Genomic DNA, 13,151 nt, shown 5'->3' with positions numbered 1-13,151 from the left:
ATATGTCTGGCTTCACATTAGATTTTTTATTTGTTTCCATTTGCACATAGGCCTACACGACGTGCCCATTAGCCTACGGTAGGTGATCAGGGATTATATAAATCTACAGTCATATACATTTAAACAGCAATGGAAGATTTACAGAGCACAAAAGAAAGTGTTCAGCTTTCCCATATTGCGACACAGATTCGATTGATATGCCCCAAACCGGTTGAAATCCCCAGCTATGCTTTCTGGGTAAAGTGCGCCCCGGTATCCGCCCATATTCTCTAAAGGAGGCCAACCTGAACAGCTAGGCCCGGACGCTGGATCAAATGGAAAGTTCAATCGATTAATTTGCCCACTTTTTTGCATGTTCCCGCTTGCTTCTTTTACTAGGAAGACCGACTTAAATGCGGGCGTTTCGGTGTGAAATAGGAAATGCAGAGATCGTGTGAAACGAGAGGATTATCAGCTTGACTTGTTTGGTCGCTACTTCGGACGCGGAACTCCACTCGCTAAAAGGTAAAACAAATGGATACGATTCATAGGCTACATGTGTGTCGCTTTAGGGTTTGATGCAACATTGTATCTACTCATTTACTAGATAGGCACGTATCCGCTGTGTAACTTCTGAATAATATCATTAGAGTGGAAATAGGCTGTTCATTTTGTTAGTGCAAACTACGCCCAATTGTTAACCCAACGTCTGGCCCTGCAATGCAGACCTTGGGCTAGCCTGTCAATGGCGGCTTCAAAATCTGCACCATTCACCTTTGAATGAATGATACGGAGTGTGTTGGCGGACATGTTGCAGACAATGCTGCATTAATGAATTACTTTCGTAAATTCCACCAGGGTTAGCCCACGGGGGGTTGTTATCTTACTGTATAGGCTAAAGGCGAGCTCTAATGCTAAGCTAGCTAACAGCACAGCAGCCTGGTTAGGGGTTTTCACCCAGCCAATCTAGCAACCCTGCAGGCACAGAGCAGCGGTTTTAAATCAAATTCCTTTCGACTTTTAAGCCTGCCCCTATGCGTTATTGCCTGCTTTCTTAAACAAGGACTATCGTTAGAAAGTGGGGTGGCCTGCTTAAACCTCGGCATATTCACATAGGAGGCGACACACTGCAAAGTAGCCAAATATTTATATGGCAGTTTATCAGCCGCCCAAGTCTCCCATTAGCTCTCACCGTGTTGGTTGATCTACTGGTGTGATATTGCTGGAATTATGTAGTTTTCCATTGCGCATCTTATTCTATAAGCTTTTTGTCAGTCATGTAGCCTTAATATATAGAGGTGGATACACAATGAATGCCATCCATATTGTGACATAAGCCACTCCAACAACCATGACTGGCATACTTTTCAGGAACTGCTTTGACCATGTAAACATCATCACTTTACCAAAGTGTGACGCACGCAACACAATTTCATGCTGGCCTAGGCCTACTCGGTATAATTTTTTTTAAACTACTAAAACACCAATGAGAGAAAGACAAATATATTGAGTTTACTTAATTGAACCATAAGTAGGTGTGTGTCCCTCCATTGCATCCCTGCTTGTTGACTTGACGACTAACTGCTCATGTCATCCTTAGGCACTTTCTCGGCCTGTTGATACAATTAAAAGTGATAGTATGTCTAGGCATAGCAAACAACTTTTGAAGTGTTGCTCTAATGGTCTGTTACATTGTCAGTAGGCTTATCTGCTCAGGTAAAGATAAGATAGTTTCCTAATGGACACAACTGCCTCACTGTAATATGTGGGCATCGCAGACTGTCTTGGGCGTAATGTAGGATTACATGATACGGCTGATCAATTCAGGGAGCACTTTAAAGTGATGAGAACACTAATGAGCATAGTAACAGCGTACCTTAGTTGCCCAAATACCTATGAAACCACATTCTTGTGTCTGTCTGTCTAGAAAAGGCAATAACATGCAGTGGAGCTCCTCCCTGACTGCATGCAGGCTGTGCAGAGCTTTGAGCAGCACTATGCAGTGTAACTTCTGAAAAGGCCTGCTGCCACTATTGATGGGTGCTGCTCCACAAAGAAGTCAGACAGCACAGAGCCTCCCAGTTGCTTGTCAATTTTGGAGCCTTAATGTAATGTCATAGATTTCTGCCTGGGGCTACTTTCTGTTGTGGCTGCTACTCAGAAAAGGCCACTGAATGTTTTGTTTGATTTAGACTTTAATTTTATTACAACTACTACATGACATTAATTTAATTATTTTTTATTTATTTTACTAAAAGTAAAATAGTATTTGTGATATGAAACCCCTTTTTATTTCTGTGTCCGTTCATTATTATATTGGGCTACACACAGACTCACAGACAGACATTTCTTGCTTTATAGATAGATTATTGTTTTAAATAGGAGTTCATCACGCCTGATTAATAATTAAGAGCTGATAATTAGGGCTGCAACTAACGATTATTTTGATAATCGATTAATCTGTCGATTATTTTCTCGATTAATCGATTAGTGTTTTGGTCCGTAAAATGTCAGAAAATGGTGAAAAATGTTGATAAATTTTCCAAAGCCCATGTTGACATCCTCAAATGTATTATGTCCAAGACACACAGATATTTCAGTTTACTGTCATAATAGGATTAAATTAACCAGAAAATATTCACATTTTTATTAAAAAATTACTCGAAACGATTAATCGATTATCAAAATAGTTGCCTATTATTTTAATAATCGATTGCTCGATTAATCGTTGCAGCTCTACTGATAATGATTATAATGTTATAGCTGCCTAAATTCAGTTGCAGTTTCTCAGTGTTGTAGTACTACTACTCGCTCATTTGCACATACTCTCTTGCAGGTGTTTGTTGGTGATTCAGTTTCTTCTGCAAGCTTCCTTTTGAATACTAAATTGTGCAATTTCGAAATGAAAAGCCCAATCAAAAACCACGGTGGCATGAAGTCTAGTTCAGTGAATCTGCTGCATGATAACAAGAAGAGTTTACTTAAAATTAACAAAACAAACATTTCATATGAAGCGTTATGAGTTAGTCTGTGTAGGTTATTGCAGATAATCTTCTTTCTGTCTCAAAAGAGTGTTTAACCACCCATAACACCTTTGTTATATAAATGTGTATTGTGAAGCGCCTTGTGACCCTGGTCTGTGAAGGGCGCTATATAAATAAAGCTTACTTACTTACTTACTTACTTTGTAATGCAGAGGTATAAGCATAGGAGAAATACACTTCTAAACTCTTTCCTTCAAGGCTTTGATGGTGCCCCAGATGAACTGATAGTGTGCCACTTGACTGTCTGGGTCTGTGGAAATATCTGAGTGATAGTAGTAGTAATAATAATAATAATAATAATAATAATAATAATAATGTGCTTTTTCGTTGTTGTTTGTCCCACAGGTGAATCATGACAGAATATAAGCTGGTAGTGGTGGGAGCTGGTGGTGTTGGCAAGAGCGCACTTACCATTCAGCTCATCCAGAATCACTTCGTGGATGAATATGACCCCACCATTGAGGTAAAGGAACTCTCTTTGTGAGCGTGCTTTTTTGAATGTATGTGTGTGCACTTAAGGACTGTCCGTGGTTTGTGTGTATTTTTTGTTCAGGGGCAGAACAAGGAGACTGCTTTTTTTTTAAAAAGCAGTTGCAGCAGGTTCTTATTGTTCAATGCCTCGTTTCCACCGAGTAGAGCGGGTCGGGTCAGAGCGGGACAGCTCACTTTTAAGAATCTCGGTGGTGTTTCCACCGCCGACCCTACCCTTACTGGTAGGGCGGGGTTTAGGCTGGACTGCGATAGCCGCCGCCAGAATGTGGGTCAAACTATCGGGCTGTGGAACAACTGTGGTCAAGCCAGCGGTCTCTCGTTTTGCTTGGTCAAACCAGCCGCTTCTTTATTTATTCCCCCCGTGTTGTTGTGAGCGTGTATTTACTACTATCTATGGCGTAAACACACAGAGACGGCTCGGTGCAACTCATAGACAGTGAGCGAACAGCGCTGGCTGCGGCAGCTACGCGACTAGCAGTGGGACACAGTGTAACCAACTGATTAATTTATTGACGAGGAAACACATCACACAATAAACAGTGCTGTGCTCACATTTTCGCCAAAACACAAGACTCTCTTCACTCTTGCCGAGATGACTACACATGGCGGAAATGATTCTTTCGACCAATCAAATGACGGCAGTGTGTAGCTCCGCCTTTTCGGCACCCTTTCAGGCGGCTAGTACCCCAACGGAGGAGTACTGAGATTAGGAGCGGCTCAGAGCGGTAAGGTGCGCTTAAACCGTACCCTACCCAACTTTTGGCAAATGAAAAGCCAAACTACCCGGACCGAACCGCTGTACTCGGTGGAAATGAGGCATAAGTCTTAAAAAGGCACCAAACAGGTTTTTAATGACTTTCCATGTGTGTCTGCCGGCCTGCTTTCTCAGGGGGGCTGACTTATGCTGAGTGAACACAGTCTTGCTAAGAATTCTATCAAATATTGATGTGCTGTTGCAGTTTAGAGCGCCACTAAAGATTATTTGAATACATGAAAACATCTGAAACAATAACACTGGATCAGCGGGTAATCATTCTTGTTGGATCGGATTGAGTGTGGCCGACAATGTGAGATGAAAATCCGGAGCGCTACAACACAGTGGAAGCTAGGACCTCATTCGGATTTTGATGTCTGCTGGAAAACGGTGTAGGGCAACAATCTTAAGTTATGTCTTTATTTTGTCAATTAAAGCACATGCAAGGTTAGTCACGCACGGTAATCGCTCAGGGTCTGGTCTGCCGCAGTGTCGCGTCCCTGGATCAGTTTTGGGGTTATGTGACTTGCTCAAGGACACAATGGTAGAGATGGTGTGCACCGTAGATGTAATATCAGCCACCACTAGTTTAACAAATAACGGCCTCCACACACATCCTGCGTTTACCTCTGGAGCGCGTCGTCATCCGTTACTGCTGCCTCTCTCGCTTTTTTCGGCCACACATGGAACGCCTCAGCAGCTGCTGCTGCAGCGCTGCTTCTAAAAGCCCTATCTTTCTACATACAGTTTTCATAGACAATTCCATTAAGATAAAGTTCTTTCATAGTTCATTTATGATGCATATGATTTATATTGAGTCTAATATTTGCCTTTTTTTTGTTTAGTTTTTTTGACACATTTCTGCTTGTTGAAAGTTTTATTTTGAAAGGGACACACCAAGAAATGGTGAACGTACAGCAAAAGCTGCCGGTGTGAAGTCAATATGACTCTCAACAGATTATTTTTCTATCAGTTAAAGCAGAGAGACCCGAGAGAGACGCGCGTCTCTCAGAAAAAATAGGCCTCCTGAGGTAAAGTGAAGCGTCGCTGCAGACTCGCCTCCGACGTGCATCGGCAGCGTGTCCGAGGTTGGATGTGTGGCCGCTCTAGGTTGATTACTCGGTCTGTGAAAAAAAAGTCAGATGCAGACGCGCAGTAGAGGTAGGATGTGTGTGGAGGCCATAACACCCTCCTGTCTGGTGCCGGGGATCGAACCAGTGACCTCATGGTCACTTAAATATAAAGAAAAATAATAATTCTTAAACTGTGTGATCTACAGCAATGTCCATATTTGTTTTATTAAGTTGTGGCCCATTTAATCCCACACTTCTGACCGCTCCCTCCTCCAGGACTCCTACAGAAAGCAGGTAGTGATAGATGGAGAGACGTGTCTGCTGGACATCCTGGACACTGCAGGTCAGGAGGAGTACAGCGCCATGAGGGATCAGTACATGAGGACAGGGGAGGGCTTCCTCTGTGTCTTTGCCATCAACAACACCAAGTCCTTCGAGGACATTCACCACTATAGGTGAGCTGAGAGACTCAAACAGTGTGCAACCTTTGGACCCAGTGTAAAGGCACTGTGATGAGCTGTAAAGGTCACCTATTATGCAAAATGCAACTTTTCATCTTTTCTTCAACATTAATATGAGTCCCCGGTGTGACTAAAGATGATTATGGCCTTATCTAAAGTTACTCTGAACAGATGAAAGCCATTTAATATTGAATTTCGTAACCATGGGAGTGCGACCTCGGTTGAATGAAACTCCAATAACATTTCTATTGTGTCTGTCATTGTCCAGAGAACAGATTAAGCGGGTGAAGGACTCAGAGGACGTCCCCATGGTGTTGGTGGGGAACAAGTGTGATCTCCCGTCCCGGACAGTGGACACCAAGCAGGCTCAGGACTTAGCACGCAGCTACGGCATTCCCTTTATCGAGACCTCAGCCAAAACCAGACAGGTGAGAGTCCAGCCACAGACAGGGGCCACGCCCGCATAGGCTCAATCCCTTTAACTCTTCAGTCTGTCACTTACATGCTGGAGTTTTCCTCTGCAGGTCTGTAGAGCATGTTGAATGGTGAGAAGTTGCATGTGGTCTCAGGGGTATTGGCTTGATGGACACAGCAGGACTTACATAAATTATAAATTTTACCCTTGAACATTTTATTTTATGAATCCAGAGAGATTAAGTTCAGTGTAATTTTGATAATTCACTTGGACAATGGGGGGAAAAAAAGGTCTTGAGTCATGTGGTCCTATTGATTTATTACACATTCAGTGGTTGTAATGGCCTTGTTTATCCTAATGTTGCTTGGAAATATCTCTGGCAATGGGCTACGCATTGTTAAATCCTCTTTTAGTTAATGTAATTGTTTTAATTAAAGTTGATTACGTAATCAGTGCATGCTATTTGTTTTAGATATATCAAATTATCATCAGGGCCATCTTCAAAAGGATCCTACATTATGAAAATCTGCAAATCAGTAAATGTGTTTAAGGAGTCTGCATGAAAGGACAAACTGTCGGTAATTTCTCACAAGGGCTTAATGATTCTGCTTACTTGTTACTGTGACTGGCTGCTGGAAGATTTGCTGTGGTGTGGTTTTGTCAAATGGTGTGTGTGTGTGTGTGTGTGTGTGTGTGTGTGTGTGTGTTGTGAGCTTCGGTGGCTGACAAAGTGACCTGTAAACGCATCCTTTTCCTGGTCTCTCTGACCTGGGGTGAATCACGGCCCCCTCTGGTTTCGGGGGAAAATGATGACACAATGGATTGATTGATTTCTTGCTGCTCTCCGTTCACCTTTTCCTACCCGACGGTACCAATCATTTCTAAATCCACACTGTGCTGCTGCTCTTGGAACAGCATCTGTCTCTTGCAATCAAAGCCACCCAGTGTTTCCCCCAATCTCAGTGATTTCATCCGACCTCTCTGGGATATCTCCGACATGCAGTTAAAAAGCACAATCAATATGCTCCTAATGCATGCTCTTCTTCTTTGTACTTTAGGTTAGACAGTTAAGATAATATTTTCCATGTCACTCACCCACTGTAGGCTTCCAACAGTAATGTTTGTAAAAAAAGAAAAAAATAATTGTATAATTAATAGTATTTTTTAGGCCCGACCGATTATATCGGCCGATTATCGCATATTTTGGATTTTTTTTTTTTTTGTGTGAAATGTATTGCTGCCCTGGAGGTAGCATAAACAAATAGCATTAATGCTATAGCCTATTTACAGCAGCAGCAGGTGTGTAATACATTGGATTAATTCACACTTGACATTGGCCTATGATAGGCATTGGTCATCGCTTGACTGTTCATAATAATAATTGACAGAATTTATAAAGTGCCTTTTTGGAGGTCTTTCAAAGACACTTTACATCATAGAGAATCATACATGTAGAAAAAGAAAACAAAATACATAAAAAATTAAAATAAGGTTTGAATTGGAGTCAGGTGCATTATGCTTCCTTAAAGAGGTGAGTTTTGAGTTGACTTTTGAATGAGTTTATTGAGTCTGAGATGCTGATGTTTGGGGGGAGGGAGTTCCAGAGGTATGCGTATTGCAATAGAAAACGTTCCTGTACATATTTTCAACAGTAAAAGGTATATATATATATTTATGGATTCAAAAAAGTAAATTTTCAATATATATTTTGAGGGGTTTTTTTTTTTTTTTTTTGGACGATTTAATCGTAATTTTTCTCTGAAAATAATCGGCTTCGGCACTCCAAAATCAATATCGGTCGGGCCCTAAAAATTATTGTAACCTACCAAATGGCAAGTTCTCTTAAGATTGCCTTGATAACTTTTTTTCTGCCATGAAAACCCTATTGGAATTAGAACTAGTGCCAGCCCCTCTCCATTGAGAGGGAGAAATCTGCCAAACCTTTTCAAGCGTACAGCAGGTGAGTGTTTGGTATTCACAAAATGGATTTGTGGTGGAGTATCAGGTTATGTAGATGAGTTTGGTCAGACATCGCAGCTAGACACGACAAAAAAAAAATATCGGGTGTGCTTTGCTGCTTTTTGTACCTGTACGCTGTAACACATGCACCCAAACAGTATGTCCTCCTGTATTCCTCCACAATGAGGTCAAGTTGTGTCTTATACCGCAGAGAGTGGAAGATGCCTTTTACAATCTGGTACGGGAGATCAGGCTGTACCGGCTCAATAAGCTCAGCAAGGAAGAAAAGACCCCGCGCTGTATCAAGCTTAAAAAGTGTGTTGTGATGTGAAAGGGGTAAGTGTATGCAGCCGCGCGCCCACCAGCTCTGTGTGTGTGTGTATATATATGTGTATGTCAGTGGTGATTTTGGGAGAAGACACGCACGTAGAGCTGGTGCTTTATGGGTTCTTTAAGCTAACCTGCTGGTTTCTATTGGGGCCGTGGTGAAGCTCTAACAGGAGGCTGAAACAGCTGATGATCTTCCTGATGATCTTCCCTTTTCAGTGTCTTTGTGCTGATTTATTATCTGAGGCCGTTTTCACACTGGGTGCATTTACTTGACTCTGAACTCATGCTCGATACTCATCCTGCCGGTCGGCTGTTCATTTGGTTCCTATCTGGGGGTAGATTTGAGTACTTCTTTCCTCCATTAAGGTGCTGGAATTAAAGGTGGTGTCAGTGATTCTGGGGAGCGCTTGTTGTGAAAATTGTCGGATATTGAGGAGATATTCACTCATTTCGATTAAAGGATTTTGTGACATCAAGCATTTTCCAGAATCACTGCTCAAGATTGCACTCTGATTGCCCACAAGCCACATTACAGTTGGTCTAAAGCCAATCAGGCCACCCCCTTCAGGTCGACGTCGTGAGAGATTCTTGGGCTGCACTCAAAAACTAAAAAACATTAATATTTCCAGGCAAATCGTTCCAGTGTGAAAGCGTCCTAATGTGCTGAAATCAACATGAGGAGAGTGGGTGTGGGCTGGTGAGCCAGCATGTGTGATTTAAAGGAGATTATGGTGAATCTGGAGCCCAATCATGTGCTGAAATGTTTTCAAGGAGGATGTGGTCTAAGAAATTGTCCGATGTTGTAAACAAAAGCATTGTCTGTGTTTGTGGGTGAGAGTTTGTCTTGCGGTCACAAATCCCCTAAGTCTTCTCTCTTTTCTTCCTTGCTGTCTTTGTCACAACCTGAAGTGACCTCAGGCTCTTTACTCTGCAGCTCTTTGCAGATGTATTGCCTTTTTTAACATGTGTTTATTGCACTGTGCAAATTGTTCCAAATACTCACGTATCTGCCTGTCAGTGTGGCACCAACAGACACTAGCTGCGTTTACATGGAGTGTTCACTAATGGATCAGAATAAGAGCTCAGCAAAAATATAAATTATGCCAAATTTAAAAACTCAAATGAAATTTGCTCATTCAAAAAGGTTTTCGGAAAAATCACACACTTTGCTTCTAGACTCGAATCAAAGCTGTTCAACTGAGGAAGACTTTCAGAGTGTTGCATCTCTCACAGGAGACCATTTTCTACACTTACACAGAAGGCTTGCCTTCTGTTCAATCACACTGTTGGTAGAATATGTTTTTGTTTGTTATAAAACTTTTAAGTATAAACCCACAGCAGTAAACCAGTATTATTGTTAAGAGCTTGATACAGGTCAATCTTATTTTATTTATTTTTATATTTAGTCCTTTTATGTTGGTGGATTGCACATGGACTAATGAAATATAAACAGGACATCTGAGAGGGAACGAAATTGGCTCATGTAACTGCAGCTACTGTTTGTGTTGTCAGTGGGAAATACACAACATTTCTTATGTTTTAGCTATACTTTATTCTTTTATTCCTGAACTGGATAGATAACTCTACTTGCACTCTGTGTTGTACCAATAGTTCAAGCTGCTGAAAAATGGACTTTGACATCATCCAAGATGATATTGAGAGATTTAGGTTTAATTTCATGTTTTAAATTGGGTAAAATGATTGAAATATTAAACTGCAATAGATATAAAAATGTTGAAAAGGTGTTTAATTTTCTTTCTTTGGCAAGTTGAGGCTTGAAATGTAATCGGTTCCAATTATACTTTAATAGTGGAAATACCCTACCATATATTTTGCAGCCTTTCAAATTTCTTTTCAGAATAAAATCACAACTTAAAGTGATGTCAGGCTTAATTGTGTTTTGTTTTTATTTATTTTGATATCTGACTATCTATATTCTGGTATAACACATATTAACCTGTTACTTTATTAATTAAATCTTGTTTTTTTCCCTCCACAGGGTGTTGATGATGCTTTTTACACATTAGTGCGAGAAATCCGGAAGCATAAGGAGAAGATGAGCAAGGAGGGCAAAAAGAAGAAAAAGAAGTCCAAGACAAAGTGTACACTTATGTGATAAATCACCCCTTTTCAAGACAGACTTAAAAAAAGAACTATGTTGAACAGTTAAAGTAATACATTTTGTACATTACACTAAATTATTAGCCTCTTTCTCAATACCCACTATACCCAATACTAAACCTGACCCGATTTTCCTGTCTGTTCTGTTATTTGCTACTACTCTTAACACCAATAAGCTTTATTTTCAGTTTAGTGCCAGTTGACCACATTTGTTGGTCCAACAACAGACTGTTTGATTTCATAGAATGATGATGTTTATTTGGATAATTATATAGAACCGCAGAGCTGTGACCTCAATTGCATCACAACTCATGTTTGACAAATTATTCATAAGCAATTTAAAATTTGTTGTTTAAACCCCCCCCCCCCCCCCCATTTGCTTAAAAAGGCCACGCCCTGTAAAAGTTCTGTCATGCCCTTTTAAGTATGGGATGCCAAAGAATGAGTTTTCATCCCAATTCTCGTAGACAAAAACAGGCGAAGAAAGGACCAACACTCAGCCAGATGAGATCCAAATGTCCCAGTCACTGTGTCATTTCCCCGTCTCTCTAATGACCTCTTGGTTTGATTTAGTTAAGTCACTGATATAAGTATGCATGCAAACTTCTACTCTTCTCCGACTGTTTTTAACACCCTAATTAGCTATTAATTAATTTGCAATTGTCGACACTTTTGTACTGTGTGGAGAGTGATTCTATTTGATTTTCTTCCCTAAATGAGATGTGGTGGTGTTCTTCTTTATTGCATGCAATGTGTCCAAGATGACATGGGTATTTCAAACAGCCTCTTGTTGATCCATTTTCACTAGGCCAGAGAGCAGAATCTCTGACCTAAAATGGACATCATTCACTTAGTTTTGTAGGTTTGTAAAAAGTTATCAGAAACCTGTTTTAGTGAGAAAGAAATTGGCCACTTTTGCTTGATTAATGACAAGTTCAGATTTTTTTTGGACAAAAAATCAGGAGTGGCAGTCAGGGTTTGTGTTGCCCAAAGTTTCTTTATGTAGCAGGGATTCATGCCTCGTCGAAAAGCCTGTTTTCAAACTTACTGGTTACTTATTTCCTGCTTTTCTTCACACTAAGGCTAGTTTTAATTCATCGTGACAATTCTCATTTCATTGCTATTTGTTACAACAGAAGTTCTGTTAACATCCTCCTGATCGAGGCGTTCGTATTCTAACAGTATAGGTCTTTAATCAGCTCATTATTCGATGTTGGTTCACCAGTAGCTGGCCAGATGTGTCATGCCTTGCACATTTTCCCTTAGAAGCTCCCTGCCTTGGGACTGGCTAGAAAGCAGAGTGCATCATTAAGCAGCTTTCAGGAATATTTCTCTACACTTGGGGTTGAGGAGTTTGTTCAAAATGTTGTCTAAATGGATTTTCACTAACTTCCTTTTGCGATGCTTTTGAAAGATTTTTCTTTTTTGTATTATTATTAATTTCAAGTGTTGAAATTGTCTGGTGGGCTGCCTTTCAACAGAAATGATTGTCCAGCAAAAGAATTAGTCATTTTCTCTCACAAAGCTTGTGTGTTGCGATGATGTAACTGGAACTGATGTTTGTAAATGAGGCACTAATTGCCATAAAATTGGTTTAAAGATAATATTGTCTGAATTTAGAAAGAAAAAAAAAAGTCCTCATTTATTTCACCGGTCACCTTTTTCCATCGTATTTTCGAGCTCTTCACCTGGGGACTTTATTTGCCTTTTATGTTTGCATTAGGTGCTACATTTAGACGGTAGAAAGAGCCGAGACAACATTTACTTTGTCCTGTGTGTGTGCGTGCTCAAGAAATGCACAGACTGCTTTTTAGGGGAGCACTGTTATTGACACGGAAAATCCAGACATGATTTGCAGGCTTAATGAATTTTGACCCAGTTTATTATTACCTCTTTTTTTTAATGAAGTAGATAATAACTGGTAATGCAATTTTAATCATGGAACCCTCTTGTAACAATACTGTTTCAAAAGTAGTTTTACTGAAATGTTTTGAAATGTTCCTCTTCCTTTATTGCGTGCCAACAGCTGATTTCTGAAATGTATCATAAATACCTGGATCATATTTTAACAACCTTTGTATTTGTGATACTGAAAGGTGCATATTTTGTAAATTGTTCTTCATTTCGTTGGTGTGTCTAAAATGAATGTTGCTTTAATGGAGTTTCACTCCGCTCTGTGTATGTGACTAGAGAGTGTGTGTGTGTCTGGGTCCAGGTTCTAGGGAAGTGAATGAATGACCACTTTACAACACACCTGTTGTGGGCAGTGTAGAGTGGTGAGCTGATCTCAAATGAGTCTATTTTTGCCATGAATCTCACCACTCCTATTTAATGTGTAATAAAGAACAAAGTAAAGAGGAATTTGACTTGTTTCTGTCTTTCTTTCTTAAATTGTCTTTGTTCTTTATTCAAACTGTTAAAAAAAAAAAAAAAAAATCAATAGGCCCATTTCCAGTGTATGGTTAAATCACCTGCTCGATATGATAACATAATTATTATATTGTCACTAAAATGTAATAAGCC

General features: G+C 40.3%; 1 protein-coding gene across 2 annotated transcripts; it reads left to right on the top strand.

Annotated features, from left to right (window-relative positions):
• The first annotated feature begins 263 nt into the window (after positions 1-263).
• On the top strand, positions 264-12,989 carry kras (v-Ki-ras2 Kirsten rat sarcoma viral oncogene homolog). 2 transcript variants are annotated; one of them, XM_080028088.1, is made up of 6 exons: positions 264-504; positions 3,369-3,486; positions 5,619-5,797; positions 6,072-6,231; positions 8,389-8,513; positions 10,507-10,645. In XM_080028088.1, the coding sequence occupies exons 2-5, from the start codon at positions 3,376-3,378 to the stop codon at positions 8,506-8,508; spliced, it is 570 nt and encodes a 189-aa protein (XP_079884214.1). In that variant the 5' UTR covers positions 264-504; positions 3,369-3,375; the 3' UTR covers positions 8,509-8,513; positions 10,507-10,645. The 2 variants fall into 2 exon arrangements, with proteins under 2 accessions (XP_079884214.1, XP_079884215.1); XM_080028089.1 differs by lacking the exon at positions 8,389-8,513 and having other exon boundaries at positions 10,507-12,989.
• The last annotated feature ends 162 nt before the right edge of the window (positions 12,990-13,151 follow it).

This window comes from Ammodytes marinus (genome assembly GCF_949987685.1).
Source record: "Ammodytes marinus genome assembly, chromosome: 5".
Lineage (NCBI taxonomy): Eukaryota > Metazoa > Chordata > Actinopteri > Uranoscopiformes > Ammodytidae > Ammodytes > Ammodytes marinus.
The sequence above is the reverse complement of the archived record's forward strand: the minus strand, read 5'-3'. Positions and strand labels throughout refer to the sequence as shown.